This window comes from Mesoplodon bidens (assembly GCF_964165515.1).
Source record: "Mesoplodon bidens genome assembly, chromosome: 7".
Taxonomy (NCBI): domain Eukaryota; kingdom Metazoa; phylum Chordata; class Mammalia; order Artiodactyla; family Ziphiidae; genus Mesoplodon; species Mesoplodon bidens.
Genome location: NC_138164.1, coordinates 107,437,973 through 107,456,140, shown reverse-complemented (window position 1 = coordinate 107,456,140; position 18,168 = coordinate 107,437,973). Strand labels below are relative to the sequence as shown.

The following is an 18,168-nucleotide window of genomic DNA, read 5'->3' as shown; positions in this document are numbered from 1 at the left end:
CTAATATAGGTCACCCCCTTCTGCAAGGCAGCCTCTGGCAGCCGACCCTACCCGCAAGTGTATCCCAGGACGAAGCATGACCCAGGCTTGCCCCGGGAAGCATGTATCACTGGGTAGGGGGTGGGGAATCTTGACAACCCATGAGGAGCAGACATCCTGAGACTTACTTTCTCTGCCTTGGCCCTGGTCCCACCTCCGTATGTGTCTTTCTTTCCCTTGGAAGGTAACGGCTTCTGGAAAGGTATTCTGGGGCTTTATAAACCTCCTCCAAGTTTGAGTCCGGGAGGCGCTCATGAGACAAACCTCTGGCCGGGCAGCTTGCTGGACCACTAGAGGGGTGGTAGGCCACCAGGGGCGGGGACACCGCTCCTGGCGGATGTGACAGAAGGGGCCTGAATGGGAAGTGGGAGAACAGCAAACCCCAGTTCTCACAGGAAGCCCAAGCTGAGCAACTTCGGGCTTATCCAACTCCTAGGGAGAAGAGGAAGCGACCAAGGAACAGCGCCCCGAGCCTTACGGCGCCGGGCATAGTCCTCACACTTCTGTTTCCGCTCCAAAGGAGTCTATACTAGGCAAGATAACAGAGACCTAGATTCTCTCATAAGATCCACGCGACCGGCGCCTACTGCTGGCGTGCTTGCTGGGACCCCCTTGTCCCATGATCCTTGGCTATAGCCGCCAGTGTGCCTTCACCTGGATCGGGGTGGACGTCGGCTTCCGGCCTCCGGGTTGGGTAGGGATGGGTAGGAGTGGGTATCGAGTTGACGAGGGAAGGAGCAGCCATTTTGAGACTGATGAGCACGGGAGGGACCATATTGAGAACTCTGGATGCCTGGGGCCGCCATTTTAAGTATGGGCCCAGCTGAGAAGCCCTGTACGGCGAAACGCGGTGGCATGCGGCCGCCATATTTGTGCGGATCCCCCTGGCGGCGGCCATCTTGAATGGAGACCTGCTGTGGGCGTCGCCATCTTAGAAGTAAAACGGTCCCTTCCCAGGAACTGGAACCAAGCTCTTCCCCTCTCACTGGGTACCTCCTGTCTGCGACTGCCCATCGGAATGCCTCCCTAAGTCCACCCCGTTCGGTCTGTTTTCATTTTCACTTGTCTTCATTGCTCTCGTTTGTGTGTGTGTGTGTGTGTGTGTGTGTGTGTGTGTGTGTGTGTGTGAATGCTCTCCGTAGCCTCTAAGTGTCTGTCTGTAACTTAATTCTTAACCACTTGAGACGTTCTCTCATGCCCGCCATCCACCCTAACCCGGTGGATCTCTGACCCTAGACAATGTCGAACCCGCTTTGACTGGCCCTGTTCCCTGGTTATGGCAAGCTTTTCCACCTGCCGCACCCACTCCCTATCCCCCAAGAACGGTAACACAGGACCTGTCCTCTGAGACTCTGGATGACTTTATTCTTCAAATGGCTTTACACTTCCAATAGTTCCAGGTGAGACTGAGAGCAAGCACCCAGCCCATCCCTCTCTCCATTGTCTGAGCGGGTCACAGAGGGAAGCGGGCAGGACGCTGGCAGAGTCTGACAGCCCTTCTGTGGGTGGAGCTAAGGGTGCCCCGAGTCACGGGGTGCTTTGGGTCCGCCTCAGTGGGCGAGGAAATGGGGTCGGCAGATAGGTGAGGGAGGGCCTTGTGCTTCAGCTAACCTCACAGGTTTGGGAAAGGGCTACGGATGGGATGCAGGGACCCTAGGGGGCTCACCACAGTTCCTGACATAAATGAGGAAGGGCCCGGGAGAGGGAAAGGTGAAGAGTTGTGAGGAGGGACAAGGCAGCTCAGAGGAGGGCACAGAAGAATTTCTTCTCCCGGAAAGGGTTCTCCGAAGTGGGCACAGGGGTGATGAGGGGATCCTCACAGGCGTGGGCATCACAATAAGTCATCAGGTCTGCTGCTGCCTTGGACACCTGGGGCACAGCCAGGAGGGGAACTGTTAGCCAGAAACCCTGAAATGGACTGCAGCCTCCCTCCCCAAATGGATAATCTTCTGCCATCTCTAGGGCTCCTTAAGACAGTCTTCTCTTCCCTCATCACCCACGGAGACCAGGGGCCAGCTCTCCTTACAGATCCCAAGACGACTCCTGTGATCTCAGGGAGTCGATGAAAGAAAGCATCTCTTATCCTGAGGTTTGGGAACCTACGGTACAGGCTGCCAACTAATGGGATCCAGGGCCCCACCCACCTTTATCCGGCACAAGCTGGCTTCAATCTTAAGCTGTTCCACCATCTTGCGGGCTTGCCCAATACTCATAGTGCTGTTCACAGGGGTCTCCCCTTTCATCCTGGAGAAAAGAGAGAGCTCAGAGCATGATAGGGGGCCCTGCACAATCTCAGCTGAAGGCCCCCCTCTGTGCTTACTCCTCATCCACCTTTACAAGGCCGGGTCATATGCCCCAATATTTTACTCCCCTCTTATCCCCAACCTCCGTGGTCTTTCCCATTCCTGTCTTCCTCAGCTAAGGGAATGGAGAAGTGGGATGAGATGCTCCCCAAACTCCTACATGGCCTGGGCCACAGATCATTAAACATATAAATGATTTAAGGCTTCCGAGCCCTCAAGTTATGTGTGTTTCCAGCTCTGAAAACCACAACTAGAAAGAGGCCCGCCCTAATGAGGAGAGTACAGAACCCCCACCTGCCCCCTTGAGCCCCAAAGGGAGAAAAGCAGGATGCTCGCTACTCACCTGAGGCCACGGGCAGCGACAGTCCTGGGGAGAAGGATCGTGGGGTGCACCAAAACCTTCTGCCTGAGATGGGTGCCCCACCTTGCAGGGAGTTGCAGCTGAGAATATCTGACGCAGCAGCAGAAGCAGCTAATACAAGGCCACTGGGGAGGGTCAAGTCAGAGGCCAGTGGAGGGCTGGTCCCAGTTTCTGCAGCTCCAGCACTGGCTGTTACCTGAAAGATGAAGGATGCTAGAAGGAGCTGCTCAGATCCTGGCACATACCAACTGTCTGGCCAGTGGGGGAGCCTGGCTGCTGCCTGCAGCCCCTGTGCACGCCCCCAATGTTACTGTCTCACTACCTGCCCCTCCCCCATTGCAGGCATCCAGAGTCTGTGCTAGAGACCTCCCCAAAGGAGCCGGAAGTAGCTGAGTCCCAGGTAGATTCCCCCCTCAAATGGGGTGGTCTGGACCTGTGACAGCCCCTGCAGTGGAGTCAGTACTGACTGCGTGAGACCCTGCTCATTTGAAAATCTGACATCAGCTGGGCAGTCGCCCCCTCCATCCCTCCTCCCTCTACTCTGACACAGCATTTAACACCTGAATCTTCATTTCTCTCCCAGGGACCCTCCGTTCCCCATATCCAGGAAAATGTGATGAGCTACAGGTATCAGCTTCTAGATCACCACTTTAACGTTCTAGCTACAAGTGACTCGAGTGGAAGATCCAGGGACAGCGAGGTCCATCAGGAAGATGTCTAAAGAAATGGCAGACCAAAGAGAAGAAGGAGCAGCTGGGGAAAGAGAGGCATGCAGAGATCAGATCAAAGAATCGGACAAAGACGAGGTAGGGGAGAGTCGGCGGGTGTTTCTGGAAATAGATGGGCTTCCTGGGTGTGTGTGTGTATTGGTTTGAGATTGCCTCCCACGTCTGCAGTGTGTTGTGCTTGGTGCTGTGAGATGGACGCAAAGATGTACGCAACACTGATCCTTCTGAGGAATCTTATTTGGGGTGGATAGACATATACAAGAGAGAAAGTGCCACCCGCCAAAACCTAGTCTAGATAATGCGCTGTGGGGACTCTGAGGGAAAGTCTAGTTAGGGTCGGAGGAGGTCGATCACGCATCGTAAAAGCTGGAGACAAAACACGGGCCTGAAATGCTACCGCTCTTGTGAATAGGGGACAGCCAGCCCGCTGGCGCAACGCGCAAGATGCACAGGTACCCGCAGACTGCAACGCTCTCGGGGTGAATGCTCTCTGCCTTGGAAGCCCACAGATCCAAGGAGCTGTGGGCAATGAAAATCAGCGCCAGCTGGATGCCCGCCTCTCCCCCTCTTCAGGGGTTAAATGGCGGAGAGTGAAGGTGTGGGCGGAGGGCCGTGATTGCGGCCTCGAGGGGCGGGCTGAGGGATCCTGCTGACTCATATCTGGAGCATATCTTGGGGCCTGGAGGGAGGCGCCTGTCCCCTTTGGTTTTGGTATCCGGAGGGTAACGGACCGCAGGAACGGACAGTGCCGGGCGCGAAGAGGTAGGAACTTGGCGGCCCGGCAGGCCCCGCCCCCTGCACCGGGCCCCGCCCCGGACGAGCCCCGCCCCCAGTGCTACAAAGGGGGCCGGCGAAAGGGGGAGGGACTTCCCCGGGAGGCGGACGTGCCTTCTCGCGGTTGCCCAGGCAGCTCGCGGCTGGTGAGTCTGCACCTCTGTGGCGGCCCGCTGGCTGCTTTCCATGTTGCTGCGGTTGGGTGGGGGCTCCGGGCGCCGCGGCCACCGCCGAGCCAGAGGGGGCTGGCGGGGAGCGGCCGTTGGCTGTAGGACGCCCTGCCCGGAGTGGGGCGCGGCCTTGTCTGAGAGCGACTGCAGCTCCAGGAGGAGAGAAGCTCGGTAGGGAATTGTGGCTGCGATGAGGTTGCTGGCTTTGAGTCCGGCTGTGCGACCTTAGGCAAGTCGCGCGTGCTCTCCGTGCAGCCACCTCGCAGTGTGGAATCGTGTCATCGTGTGTGTAAAACCGCCTTGGAAGAATTTTAAGGTGCTCATCCTCTGTATGTTACGTATTACTATGAATGACTGTCAAGGCGGCTGTCCCAGAATCAGGTGACCCGAGGATGCGTTCAGCTGAGGAACTCTAGCACAGGTGGTGGAGAGAGCACAGTGGAGGAAAGGAAGGGATAATTGGCTGAGAAACGCAATCAATTGGAGAAAGGCCATATGAAACAAAGACTTTGCTATGTCTTGCTATCTCTGGTTCCTCAAAGCCAGTCCGGTAAGCTTGTCCTTTTTGTCCCCACCTCCCCCGTGAAAAGAGCTATTCTTTCCCCTTCTCTGTCTTTTTCCAGGAACGACCAGCTGCTTCATCCCATGGCCAGGGGTGGCGTCCAGGTGGCAGAGCACCTAGGAACTCAAGGCCTGAACCCGGGGCCAGACCCCCTGCACTCCCCATCATGGTCAATGACCCACCAGTACCTGCCTTACTGTGGGCCCAGGAGATGGGCCACGTCCTGGCAGGCCGTGCCCGCAAGCTGCTACTGCAGTTTGGGGTGCTCTTCTGTACCATCCTCCTCCTGCTCTGGGTGTCTGTCTTCCTCTATGGCTCCTTCTACTATTCCTACATGCCGACAGTCAGCCACCTCAGCCCCGTGCATTTCTACTACAGGTGAGAGGGGTCTTCTATCAAAGTAGAGGAATTCAGTGAGAGAATTGCTGCAAGACCCTTGGAGCTTATTCAGGTCAACCCCCTTATTTACGGAGGAGGACACTTGAGCCCAGTGTGCTTTGCTTATACTGATTTCTTTTATAGCCCAAGGTTGGGGCAGGTCTGGGCTTGTAGGGCTCTAGGGTCCTAGTCCTGTCTCTGGTTACTGGAACCTGGTTAAAAAGAAGAAAAAAAAAATCCCTCTCCAAGATTGTCATTATGAGGGTCAGTTCAATTTAGGCTGGATCAGACCTCTCTCAGGGCCACTGTAGACTTTTGAGCCAACCCAGCCGCTTGGGTCATCTCAGAACTAATCTGGCCTTCAGTAGAGGAGGTATTATTAGGAAAGCAGTAGTTTGCCTTTTACATTACTTCTTCCCACTCCCGGATAGTCTGCTGCAAGAGAATTTATGGAAACACAGGGTGTCTGGGTACATAAACTCCCAGAGTCCTACTTCTTGCCTTGGGGCCTCAATTCCTTCCCATTTTACAGACCCTGCCAAATACTCGCCCCTTCTTTTTTTTTTTTTTTTTGCTGTACGCGGGCCTCTCACTGTTGCGGCCTCTCCCGTTGCGGAGCACAGGCTCCGGACGCGCAGGCTCAGCGGCCATGGCTCACAGGCCTAGCCACTCCGCGGCACGTGGGATCTTCCCGGACCAGGGCACGAACCTGTGTTCCCTGCATCGGCAGGCGGACTCTCAACCACTGCGCCACCAGGGAAGCCCATCTCCCCTTCTTTTAACAATGACTACAGGACCAATCAAGAGGTGCTGACAAGGGCACTATTATCAATGGTCCAAAGTTTTTTTTTTTTTTTCCCTGTCCTGAGTCCGTGGTCATGAGCTGTAATTTCTAAGGCAGAGCTGCTTAAAGTTTTACTTATTTATTTTATTTTATTTATTTATTTATTGGCTGTGTTGGGTCTTCCGTTGCTGTGCGCTGGCTTTCTCTAGTAGCCATCAGGGGGCCACTCTTCATTGCGGTGCGAGGGCTTTTCACTGCAGTGGCTTCTCTTGTTGTGGAGCACAGGATCTAGGCACGCAAGCCTCAGTAGTTGTGGCACACGGACTTCAGTAGTTGTGGCTCATGGGCTCAAGAGCGCAGGCTCAGCAGTTGTGGCACACGGGCTCAGTTACTCCGCGGCATGTGGGATCCTCCCGGACCAGGGCTTGAACCCGTGTCCCCTGCATTAGCAGGCGGACTCCTAACCACTGCGCCACCAGGGAAGCCCTGCTTAAACTTTGAAGAGGCACGATGGCCTGGCCCCTGGCCCAGATTCAGCTTATGAAAGCTATGGCCCTTCCTGCCATAAAAACCTATATGTATGGCCATGTGCAGTTTTGCCTACAGTTCAAAGGGTTCGTGAGCCTCTTAAAGATCATCTGTGGATCCCTTTGGAAGAGTTTTCTCAAACTAGGCCCCAGACCAGAACTCCTAAATCAGAATCTGGAGGAGTGGGACCCAGGGATTTGCATTTTTAGCAGCTCCCCAGGTGAGTCTTTAGAAACACTTAAGTCTGAAACTATTCAACTAAGTGTCCATAGGTTCCCATTTAAGAATGTCTGCCCTAATGCAAGGAAATAAATGGAAGTAGCAGAAAGAGAACTAAAGACTCATTCTGTTGTCTTGAATCTCCTGGCTGCATTTCTTCTCCATCTCTGTCTATAACAGAGAAGCGTGCCCATTCTGGGAGAAGGGATGGGGGATAGGAAAGGGAGCCCTAGGGGCCAAGGAGGTGTGTGGACAAGTCAGGCAGACTCTATAACTTAGCAGAGTATCATCCCCATTCTCATTTAGGACCGACTGTGATTCCTCCGCCTCCGTACTCTGCTCCTTCCCTGTTGCCAATGTCTCACTGGCTAAGGCTGGACGTGATCGGGTGAGTATGGGAGCTGAAGAGAGGTTTCATTAGAGCTTTGATGACTTGAAACAGGAAGGCTTGAGAAAGACCTGGATGTCAGGGACCGAGTAATAGAGACTAAAAGGAAGGCTTTCAAGGAAAGGGAGGTTAAAGAAAAATGAAAGTCCAAATGAATTGTGTGGATTATTCTTTCCTCCTTCTTAAATTGTTTCAGCCAGGCCATATCTACTAGATAAGATGTATTTTAGATCTAAATGAACCTAAATGAACAGATCAGCTATCTCACAGAACTAGGATGGAATCCACCCAAGAGTTTTGAAAGTATGTTAAATTATGAACCCGTTGGCAGATATGTGTAACCTGCCATTACAAAGGGTACTGTGCCAGAGGACTGGCCAAATGCCAGTATGCCTTCAACAAACCTGGAAACCCTGGGGAATGCAGAATGGGAATGCATCCTTCTCTATTAGGCAAGCTGCTGGAGGCTCTGAAAAAGGGTAGGATCCCAGAACACTTCAGAAGGACCTTGGAGGATCAAGAGCATTTCTGATCACCAGAGTTTTTTGAGTTGTCAGCAATGTAATGAGAAGTCATCAGAAATCAGACTAATTAAGAGTTTAAATACCATTTGAAAATGATTTTTCAAAAATTATACTTGGGAGGATACTGACCTAAAGGTAAAAAACACAGGATAGAAATAAATGGTCACTCTGAAGGGAGGAGTGCAAGCTGTAGAGTCTGGGGTCCCCTGGGGTTGACAATACAAATAACCTGGGAGACCGTGTATCCTGTATCCTGTGAAATCTTCCAGTTTACTGCCAGGGTAACACTATCCAGAAAGCTTACCAGGTGGGATGAGTGGATCCCAAATGGAGATTTCAAAGTGGGGAAGTGGGGAAGGGAATTCCCTGGAGGTCCAGTCGTTAGGACTCCACACTTTCACTGCCGAGGGTCCAGGTTCAATTGCTGGTGGGGGGGGACTAAGATCCTGCAAGCTTCACAGTGTGGCCAAAAAAAAAAAAGTGGTGAAGTGGAATGTTGGGCATTGCAAGACAGAGGATTATCATTTTAGTTCTGCTACTCAGGAAAGTAACTTGGAGATTATTATAGAATGTTCTGTGAAAACATTGGTTCAATGTGTTTTTGTAGCTTAATAATAATAATAATAAATGGAATATATTGAGGGGAATAGAAACAAAGCCACAGTACATTTGCACCTGGGATGCTGCATGCATTTATGTGGCTGCCCATTATAGATCATAATGGTTGGTGCTGCAAGGAGCCTGAAACAATCGGGTACCAGGCTGCTGGATGAGGAAGGAATGGAAGGATGAAGGGTGAGGCCCAAGTCCCTGATAATTAAAGCAGATTGATCATTTCATTCACTTCTAGTGAACATTTTTGAATGAATGCATGAAATAATGGGTCTACTCTGTGTGTAACACCTTGTTTAGAAATAGAAGATGTGGTCCTGCTTTCAAGGAGCTCACAGGATTGACAGAAATCTATACATTGCATTAAGTAGCAAAGATGCAGATTCTGCATTTCAAAAGAATTTGTGAAGAATTAGACAGGTGTGAGACTATGGAGATGGTGAGGCTCAAAGTGGGCCTTTTAAGGAAGGGTGAATACTGTGTGGGAATGGAGGAGAGGGAGAACCTGCCCATCAGGCAGACAAATGCGAACAAAGGCAGGACTCATTCACAAGATTCTGGTATTAGATCTTGTGGATGCCCTTGGAGGAGATTACATAATTATTGGTTTAAAAAGAAAAAAATATATATAAAAATCTTTATTGAGGTATAATTCACATAGTGTACAAGTCACCATTCAAAATGTACAGTTCAGTCGTTTTTAGTATATTCAGAGTTGAGCAACCATCACCATAATCAATTTTAGAACATTTTCGTCACCCCAGAAAGAAACCCATACCCACTACCTAGCAGTCACTCCCAATTTCCCTCCTGCCCACCCAGAGAACTACATATTTTAATGTTTCAAGGAATTCAGTGAAGCAACTGGCTTAGATTCATCTGGCCTCTACAGGGGGGTAGGAATCTCATGGAATCCATTTTTGTCAAGGCGTAATTCAGACCGAAAATAAGAATCTGTATAAAGAAAGACTTGGATCAGTGTTTTTTTCACCTATTACCCTATGGATAAAATGCTCAAAGTACCCTCATAGCCATATCTAGATTTTGGAGCTAGTACACTATTAGGGTTAGGGGAAAGTTTTTTTCAACTTCTTTTTTTTTTTAATCCACTCCCTCTTTGGGTAAAACCAGAAGCTTTACCATCACCCCTGTGATCCTTATGTATCACCCTGAGGGGGTCATGCATAGGACAAGCATAGCTGAATATAGGATTAGAGGAATATAGGAACAGTCAGGAAAAACTAGGGTATGTTTGGTGGCACATCTTTAACCTTTTGAGGTTAATCCCAGTGAAGAAGCCTTCCTGCTGTGAGTCTCAGGGTTCTACCAACAGATCCAAGATAAAGGACCCAAAACGACATAAGATGGTCTTGAGTGACAGTGACTGTGTGACAGCTGGCTAGGGAGATGGTGAGCACTTCTGGCACTCGGTTAATTAATAATGTAAGTGAAGGTAGGCTGGGTCCGGGGGGATGGCCTCACGGGGACAGAGAGACCTGAGTCACAGATGGCCCAGTTGGCAACATGACGGTTCACTTTTGGAAAAGAAATGTGACACAGCCTTTCTCGAATAGACTGATTCAGTAGAGCAGACAGGATACTGAAGATCTCAGAAGTGGGAGGGATCCAGCCACCAGAAGGGGGCAGCACTTTCTTGGGACCAGAGAGACTGAGAGACCTGTTTTGAGAGCGGAGGGTTGTGGCAGAGTGTTTGGAGGGGAAGGGGGGAGGTGGTACAGGGGCAGCGCAATTAAAAAAAATTTTTTTTAAAGAGACGGGGCTACCTTGGGCAGGTGCTGATGTATGGACAGCCGTACCGCGTTACCTTAGAGCTTGAGCTGCCAGAGTCTCCTGTGAATCAAGATTTGGGCATGTTCTTGGTCACCATTTCATGCTACACCAGAGGCGGCCGAATCATCTCCACCTCTTCACGCTCCGTGAGTGTTCATTCCTGGCCTGTCTAGGAGGGTGTGGAGAATGATGACACATGTCAGAGTATCTGGGTGGGGCTTCAGGAGAAAACATCCCAGCTCTGAAGTTACAGACACATCAGGATAGGCAAGAGGTGTCCGTTTACCACACCAGACAAACACCCCCTAACATCTGATGAGCATGTCCGGCTTTGGGGTAAAGTCTGAAGAGTGGAGCCACCCTGCAAACAGGGGCTTCTTTGGAGCCAGGCAAGCCTGGCCTCGAATCCTCGCTCAAAAACATGCCAGCTGAGGGGCAATTTACTTAAGCCCTTAGTTATGAAGTCCTATAAGTGAATATAGTAGTAACTCCCTCATAACAAGACTAGTTTGGATCCAATGAGGAAATGGTGTTCAATAAATGTTAGACTCCATTCTTAATTATCAACAGAACCATGTCATGAAGCAGATCCCCGAATGTCCACATGGGGGAAAAGGCTTCAGATGGTACACTGGAACATACAGTCTGTTCTGGATTGTAGAGCCATTTGGGGGGAAGGTAGATCAGAGACAGTGTGGGGCTTCACCTAGGAGGGTTTCTTAGAAAAGGGGGCTTTGTTGTATGGGGATAGAGACGCGCGGCCGGCTCGGGTGGGGCAGGGATGTCATTCAAGTGTTTGCAACGGTTGGGTCAAGACTTGGGTTTTGGGGGCGTGGTAGGAAGTGAAAGTGAGGGAGCAGGGACCGGGGAAGAAGCAGCCTTCCTAGCCTGCTCAGGGGTGGTGGAGGGGTGGGCACCTGTCCCCAGCCTCTCCCTCCTGGCCCTGGCAGGTGATGCTGCATTACCGCTCAAACCTGCTCCAGATGCTTGACACCCTGGTCTTCTCTAGCCTCCTGCTGTTTGGCTTTGCAGAGCAGAAGCAGGTCCTGGAGGTGGAGCTGTACCCAGAATACAGGGAGAACTCGGTAAGGGGGGAAGGAGGACTAGGACACAGCCCGCCCCACGAGCCCAGGATTTTACCTGAGGAGCTTCTGGGCTCGGTCAGGAGGGACAGCAGTGGAGGCTGGAAGCGGGCCTCAGATTGGCCTGGTAAGAGTGACAGCGGCAGGATCCTGGCCTGATGTGCCGCCACCACTGCCCACCCGCCTGCAGTACGTGCCGACCACCGGAGCCGTGATCGAGATCCACAGCAAGCGCGTCCAGCTGTACGGAGCCTACCTCCGCATCCACGCCCACTTCACGGGGCTCAGGTGAGGAAGCGCCGACGCGGCCTGGGCAGCTCTCGTGGGGCTGTCCTTAAGTGAAGAGGGTCCTAAGCAGAGGCGACGGGTTTTACGGGTTTTACTTAGGCCACAGATTCTCAACCCTGGCTGCACATCAGCATATCAGGTCCCTGGGGAACTTTAGAAAAATACTGATGCCTGAGCCCCACCCCAAGACCAGGATTTGTTAGGGTCATAACAGGCTGTCAGACTTTTTGAAAGCACCCCAGGGAAAGGTCATGTGCTGTCAGTGTTGAGAACTGCTCTCTTGAGCACATCGGCTCAGTGGGTGGGAGGCAGGGGATGCAGCCCAGCTCTAGCCAAACTGGTGAATCACCCTAGAAGTTATTTCTGGGAAATGAGAAGGCTGGTACTCCCTGGCAGCTGCTACTTCCCTCCTGTCTCTGCTTCCTGCTTCAGGTACCTGCTGTACAACTTCCCGATGACCTGCGCCTTCGTTGGTGTCGCCAGCAACTTCACCTTCCTCAGCGTCATCGTGCTCTTCAGCTACATGCAGTGGGTGTGGCGGGGCATCTGGCCCCGACACCGCCTCTCTCTGCAGGTCGCAAAGGACCCCTTTCCTCTCCCCCTCACGATCCTTCTTTGGGGAGTGGGCAGGAGCATGTTGGGGGCTGGGGCTGAAGGGCTCTGATCACCGGTGAGGGAAGGCAGTCCTTGCTGCTCAGGAGTTTCCCCCCTACAGGTAAACATCCGAAACAGAGACAGGTCCCGCAAGGAAGTCCAGCGGAGGATCCCTGCCCATCAGCCAGGTAAAGGTGATGGCTGGGGGCTGGGTGAGGAGGCTCCTGCGCCGTCCAGTATGAGGCTTTAGGTGCTCATATACCAAGCTGAAGGTCAAGGGAAAGGCTGAATGGGGTGAAGTTGGCACTGCCATTCAGGCGCACCTGCCCTAGCCCTGCCCTGTCCTCTACCCCCTTTGGAGGCACAGGGCCCCAAGGCCAGGAGGAGTCCGCTCAGCTGTCACCCATTACAGAGGATAGTGAGAGCCGTGCGGGTCCCTCGGAGCCAGGTAAGGTGCAGCAGCCCGACCTCCTTCCCGACTCCTCTCAGCCCTCCCCTTCAGCCTCCTCCAGACTGACCTCTGCCCTCCCCCTGGGGCTGCAGAAGGCCAGCTGTCTGAGGAGGAGAAACCAGATCAACAGCCCCTGAGTGGCGAGGAGGAGCTAGAGCCCGAGGCCAGTGACGGTGAGGGGCACTCTGCAGCGGGACCTGGGTGGACTGGGGTTGGCCTGTGGCTAGGGCGAAGACCACGTTGGGTGGGGGCAGGAGCCCCTGCTCTGGAATTTCCCATTTGGGATTTTGTTTCCCCTTCCCCTGGCCCAGGCTCAGGCTCCTGGGAAGATGCAGCTCTGCTGACGGAGGCCAACCTGCCTGTTTCTGCCCCTGCCCTTGCCCCGGAGACCGTGGGCAGCTCTGAACCCTCCACAGGCACTGTCCGACAGCGCCCCATTTGCTCTAGTTCCTGAAGAGAATAGGGCAGAGTCCCCACACTCCAGCCCTCCCCACCCCCGATCCCTTTCCCTTGCCGGGGCTCCCCCAATAAACTCTTTTCATGCCTGCTGCCTCCCTGACTCTGAAGTGGATTCAGGGCCATTTGAAAACGTGATGTTCCCCAGGCATCCCCCACCCCGATTGGAGGAGGTTGTCTTGTCAGGGGCTACCGATGGGGAAGACCTCCAGACCCTGGACTATTTCAGGCACAGCTGTTTCCATTCATCAGCCTAGGACGTCCAAGGAGCGAAAACCTGCCCACTCCATCCATGTGACTCTCATCTCCCTCTGGGGAGGGGGATAGCATAGGGCGGGTCTGGAAAGCTGGGATACATCATTCTGGCCTCTGTACCCCTCCCTTTCTCAGTCCATTGGGAGGCAGAAGACAGGAAATGACTGCCAGGGATGTGGTATGACTTTTTACTGAAACAGCATTTTGTAGCCCAGGCCCCATGCTGTCCACAGCTGTTTTTCTCTCTGATACCAGCCAGGTGGCCCTGTCCTTTGTGTTCCCCTCCTCACCCCCTCACATGACTTCAGCCTTTGGATTCTCAGCTCCTGGCTGCTTTCCACATTCCACTGCTCTTTCAGAACCCAGGCATCCTGGCCTCCAGCTGAAACCGCTGCATGTGGCTTCCCCCACCCCTGGCCCCGTGACTCAGGCCCTCTGAAGGGACCAGCCCTCTTCTTGGCACTCACCGGGGAGGGGGGCAGGGGAAGGGGGGCCAGGTGGTGACATCACAGTTGAGGGGTATAAAAACCTTGAGCCAAAGCAGAATTGAAATTGAAGACACTGAGAAAACCTGACTGCACAGCCTGTGCTCCTGGGGACCTCTTAGGACCCTCGGCCTGCTACTCACTGCATCAAGGCCTACCCACTGGTAAGGTGCTGCTTGTGAATCAGGGAGGTGGGGGGCAGGCAGGGACCAGGACTTTGATAGGTGGGGAGGGAGGGTTCCAGGGCCTCTGTGTCCCATCTCTTCTCCTTTCTCACTTCCATCTCCTTTCTGGGTTTCTGCATGTGTCGTTGACTGATTGATACTTATTTTACTTAGATGGTGTCTCTGGGTGGCAGCTGGGAACTATTTCACCTCCCTTCCCCAGGCTGCGTAAATCATTTACTCCTCCCCTCAGCACTCAGTTTATTCATTAACTGTTTCTCATGCTTCACGCATTGCTGGTCGCACACTTCTCTCTGTCGGGTCAGACATTTTATTCTTTTTCGCCCAAAACCAGGCACATAGGCTGTTCAGAAGTTGGATGACAAAGGGGTGTATTGTCTCATTTCCACCTCCTTCCTGTTCTCCTCTTAGTTCCCGGTAGTGTTTCCCTGTCTCTAGAGCTTTTGTTGAGGGAGGGGAGCCTGCAAGGTGTGACGGCTGGCCGGCCTTCACCCTTCCCCCTCCTTCCCTTCCAGACCCCATGCCGGGCTCTCCCCGCCTTCTGTGGCTCCTGGCTGTCACCTTCTCCTTGGTTCCCAGAGCGCAGCCCTTGGCGGGAGACTCGGAAGAAGAGCAAGATGAGACACCTTTGCCGGCTGTCCCCTGTGACTACGACCGCTGCCGCCACCTGCAGGTGCCCTGCCAGGAGCTGCAGAGGGCCGGCCCGACGACGTGCCTGTGCCCCGGCCTCTCCAGCGCCGCGCAGCCGCCCGACCCGCCACGCCTGGGGGAAGTGCGCATGGAGGCCGAGGCGGGCCGCGCCGTGGTGCACTGGTGCGCCCCCTTCTCCCCGGTCCACCAGTACTGGCTGCTGCTTTGGGAAGGCGCCGGGGCTCCGCAGAAGGGGCCCCCCCTAAACTCGACGGTCCGCCGAGCGGAGCTGAAGGGCCTGAAGCCCGGGGGCGCATACGTCGTCTGCGTGGTGGCCGCCAATGCGGCCGGGGAGAGCAGCGCGCCCGGGGCCGAGGGCCTCGACGGCGCGGGCGGCCCCGCCTTCGGGCCCTGCGGCCGGCTGACCGTGCTGCCAAGGCCGCTCACGCTGCTGCACGGGGCCGTGGGCGTGGGCTCGGCGCTGGCCCTGCTCAGCTGCTCCGCCCTGGTCTGGCACTTCTGCCTGCGAGAGCGCTGGGGCTGCCCCCGCCGAGGCCGCCCGAGCGGTGCGGGACTCTGAGGCCGCCCAGGGGCCTCTCCGGCCAAACTAAGACCGGCGCCGCTCCGGGGGAGGTGGCGGCCCCGGCAGACGGAGGGATGGAAGGCCGGGCGCTGGGCCCCCACTGAGTCGGTTCAGGCTCCAGACTTCCCACTCTGCCCAGAACTTAGGTTTAGGAATAGAGAAGGTCGGCAAATTTTTTCTTAAGGGACCAGAATAACTTAGGCTTTGTGGTTCCAGGGGATAAAATCGAAGATATCATGTAGTTCTTACACAACCATGTAACCATTTAAAAATGTAAAAATCATTCTTAGCTCTTGGGCCTTACAAGTCAGGCCCTGGCCAGATTCGGCCCGTTGACTACGGTTAGTCTACTTCTGTCGTACAGCCTCAAAAGGGCCCTGCCACTATGGGTGGCTTCCATGGGGTTTTGAGAATAAGCTGCTGCGGGATGGGAGTTTGGGGCTAGAGACCACTCCTTCTCCTTCTGCCTTTTTGTTTAGATAGTGAGGATGCGCACCGAGTTAGAATCCACCTGTGTCTGAGGCGGCTGGAAATAAATGACTGACATGGGGTGGAGAAGAGAAGGACTGCCCAAGCTGCTGTCTGGGACAAGCTTGCGGTTTTGCTAGTAAAAATATAATAATAATAATACAATAATAACAAAGGATTCCCCCTCCCCCATTTGTGTTTATTGTATATTCACTGTAACAACATTAAAGGAGATGTAAAAGGAAGACATTTTCCATTTTCATGATCCTTTTCAATTCCCTGTCCACACACCGATGTTTTGGAGTAGTATACATACTTTTGAGTTTATTTTTAAATTAACTGGATGTAGAAAAGTCGAAGTTGCTACACAGTTTATTCCTCACTTTTACTGATCTTATAACCTTTTTTTAAATTATAAAAGTAACACATACAAATTTCAGTACTGAAGAGGATAAAATGAAAGTTCCCTCCTCCTCAAGAGGTGATTGCCTGTAGCAGAGCAAATTTTTCTCTAAGCAATGAAAATTTTTTTTTCATTCTCTCTATGTATACATATATATATATATATATGTATATATATATTATTATTTTTATTTTATTTTATTTTATTTTGCGGTACGCGGGCCTCTCACTGCTGTGGCCCCTCCCATTGTGGAGCACAGGCTCCGGACGCGCAGGCTCAGCGGCCATGGCTCACGGGCCCAGCCGCTCCGCGGCATGAGGGATCTTCCCGGACCGGGGCACAAACCCGTGTCCCCTGCATCGGCAGGTGGACTCTCAACCACTGTGCCACCAGGGAAGCCCTCATTCAATATATTATGGATAATGTTCCATGTTGGTAAATCACAGCCTTCTTAGTTATGTGAAAGGCATGACTTCCCATTGGAGGATGCTCCTTAACTGACAATAGCCTTGGCTCTTTGTTAGAACATTTGTCTTCAGCGTCTGCTATGGACATCCTTGTTTGTTTGTGTATCCTCACATGTTTGTGTATTTCCATAGGGTACTTACCTGGAAGTAGGTGAGAGAGGCAGTACTATACAATTTAATTATTATTCTATTATTGGAACTCTAGAATAAATTTAGAACACATTTGTTATTGAGAATACACTCACCACGTTGCCGTGAATACTTTGTCTTTTTAATCTGATTTCTGTATTTCCTCAGCATTTATTCATTTACAAATAGTGAGGGCCTACTATCTCACTTTTTTGTTCTGTTTTTTTTTTCCATACTTTTTCTTCCCTACTGTCTTAATATTAAAGACGCGCTTTACATGCATTCGTACTTAATCTCTATCACAATCGTTCTAAGAGATGGTGTCACCTTTTCACAGATGAGAAGTTTGAGGTTCTAAATGGTTTGAAGCTATTCAGTACAAGTAAGGAGGTGAATTAGGATTTCTCGACACAAGTTGCCCAACTCCAAAGCTGATGATCTTCATTCCACTGCAGAGAGGCAGCACAGCCTACCGGTTCCAGCACGCACACTGCATGGGTTTGAATCCTAGCTCTGCGACCTTCGGTAAATTATCTCATCTTTCTGTGTCTGTTTCCTGTGACTAATAATAGTATCTACAGCATATGGATTGTTGTGATGATTAAATATGAATTAACCATATAAAATTCTTTAGTGCATATATTATCAATATCAGCAACTTATTATTCTGCCTCCTAAAAAACATTTAAAGTGAGCTTTAACTTAAGGGACCTAACAGCCTAGGTAGTGGCGGCGGGCTAAGTAATCAACAAGACTACACACCAGGGGGACAAATGCTAATGGAGTAAATACCGGGGCTGGGAGGTGGAGAGGGGGTGGTCAAGGCAGGCTTCCCTTAGAAAGCAAACCCAGGGACTTCCCTGGTGGTCCAGTGGTTAAGATTCCGCGCTTCCACAGCAGGGGGCGCAGGTTTGATCCCTGGGGACCTAAGATCCCACATGCGGTGCGGCCAAAAAAAAAAAAAAAGGAAAGAAAAAAAAAGAAAGCAAACCCAGGGTGCAGTCCGAAAAACGAATGGGAGTTAACCAAGCCCACAGAAGAGGCAGGACATCCCAGACACAGAGGGACGAGTATGTGCAAAGGCCGGGAGGAGGGAGAGTTTTGCAATCTGCACAAGTTACCCTCAAGTGGTGAGAGATGAGCTCCACACCAACTACCAACATTTACATAGTATAGTCTTGCCAGGCACCTAAGGTTGGTGCTATTGTTATCCTCACTTTACAGATGGGACATTAACAAAAGAAAGGGTAGGAAGAGGGAAGAGATATGGGAACATATGTATATGTAGAACTGGTTCACTTTGTTATAAAGCAGAAACTAACACACCATTGTAAAGCAATTATACTCCAATAAAGATGTAAAAAAAAAAAAAGAAAGAAAGAAAGGGTAGGAGGAAGCCAGACTACCAGCATTTAAGTTTCGTCCTAGGTGACTGAGGGGTCATGGAGAAGCCTTAATCAGGGGGGTGATGACAGGATCAGTTATTGTGTTTTGCAAAGATCCCTTTGGCAGTCGCGCGGAGGACAGCTCA

At 52.1% G+C, this 18,168-nt stretch overlaps 3 protein-coding genes across 12 annotated transcripts; 2 read left to right on the top strand and 1 right to left on the bottom strand.

Annotated features, from left to right (window-relative positions):
- Positions 1–965: 965 nt before the first annotated feature.
- Positions 966–13,121, top strand: BSCL2 (BSCL2 lipid droplet biogenesis associated, seipin). Of its 9 annotated transcripts, XM_081240089.1 has the most exons (13): positions 1,317–1,439; positions 2,002–2,128; positions 3,366–3,509; positions 4,999–5,315; positions 7,153–7,234; positions 10,164–10,307; positions 11,112–11,246; positions 11,434–11,531; positions 11,964–12,105; positions 12,247–12,314; positions 12,485–12,573; positions 12,669–12,749; positions 12,888–13,121. In XM_081240089.1, the coding sequence occupies exons 2-13, from the start codon at positions 2,102–2,104 to the stop codon at positions 13,028–13,030; spliced, it is 1,470 nt and encodes a 489-aa protein (XP_081096215.1). In that variant the 5' UTR covers positions 1,317–1,439; positions 2,002–2,101; the 3' UTR covers positions 13,031–13,121. The 9 variants fall into 9 exon arrangements, with proteins under 9 accessions (XP_081096217.1, XP_081096215.1, XP_081096216.1 ...); XM_081240091.1 differs by lacking the exons at positions 1,317–1,439; positions 2,002–2,128 and adding an exon at positions 966–1,083 and having other exon boundaries at positions 3,287–3,509; XM_081240090.1 differs by lacking the exon at positions 2,002–2,128 and having other exon boundaries at positions 1,335–1,439; positions 3,287–3,509.
- GNG3 (G protein subunit gamma 3) lies at positions 1,434–3,963 on the bottom strand. Of its 2 annotated transcripts, XM_081240098.1 has the most exons (4): positions 3,888–3,963; positions 2,686–2,899; positions 2,184–2,283; positions 1,434–1,908 (listed from the first exon to the last, which is right to left on the bottom strand). In XM_081240098.1, the coding sequence occupies exons 3-4, from the start codon at positions 2,280–2,282 to the stop codon at positions 1,780–1,782; spliced, it is 228 nt and encodes a 75-aa protein (XP_081096224.1). In that variant the 5' UTR covers position 2,283; positions 2,686–2,899; positions 3,888–3,963; the 3' UTR covers positions 1,434–1,779. The 2 variants fall into 2 exon arrangements, with proteins under 2 accessions (XP_081096224.1, XP_081096223.1); XM_081240097.1 differs by lacking the exons at positions 2,686–2,899; positions 3,888–3,963 and having other exon boundaries at positions 2,184–2,655.
- A 133-nt stretch (positions 13,122–13,254) lies between the features above and the next one.
- On the top strand, positions 13,255–15,883 carry LRRN4CL (LRRN4 C-terminal like). Its single transcript, XM_081240096.1, has 2 exons — positions 13,255–13,936; positions 14,473–15,883. Exon 2 carries the CDS (start codon positions 14,478–14,480, stop codon positions 15,165–15,167), a length of 690 nt encoding a protein of 229 aa, XP_081096222.1. The 5' UTR covers positions 13,255–13,936; positions 14,473–14,477; the 3' UTR covers positions 15,168–15,883.
- Positions 15,884–18,168: the final 2,285 nt, after the last annotated feature.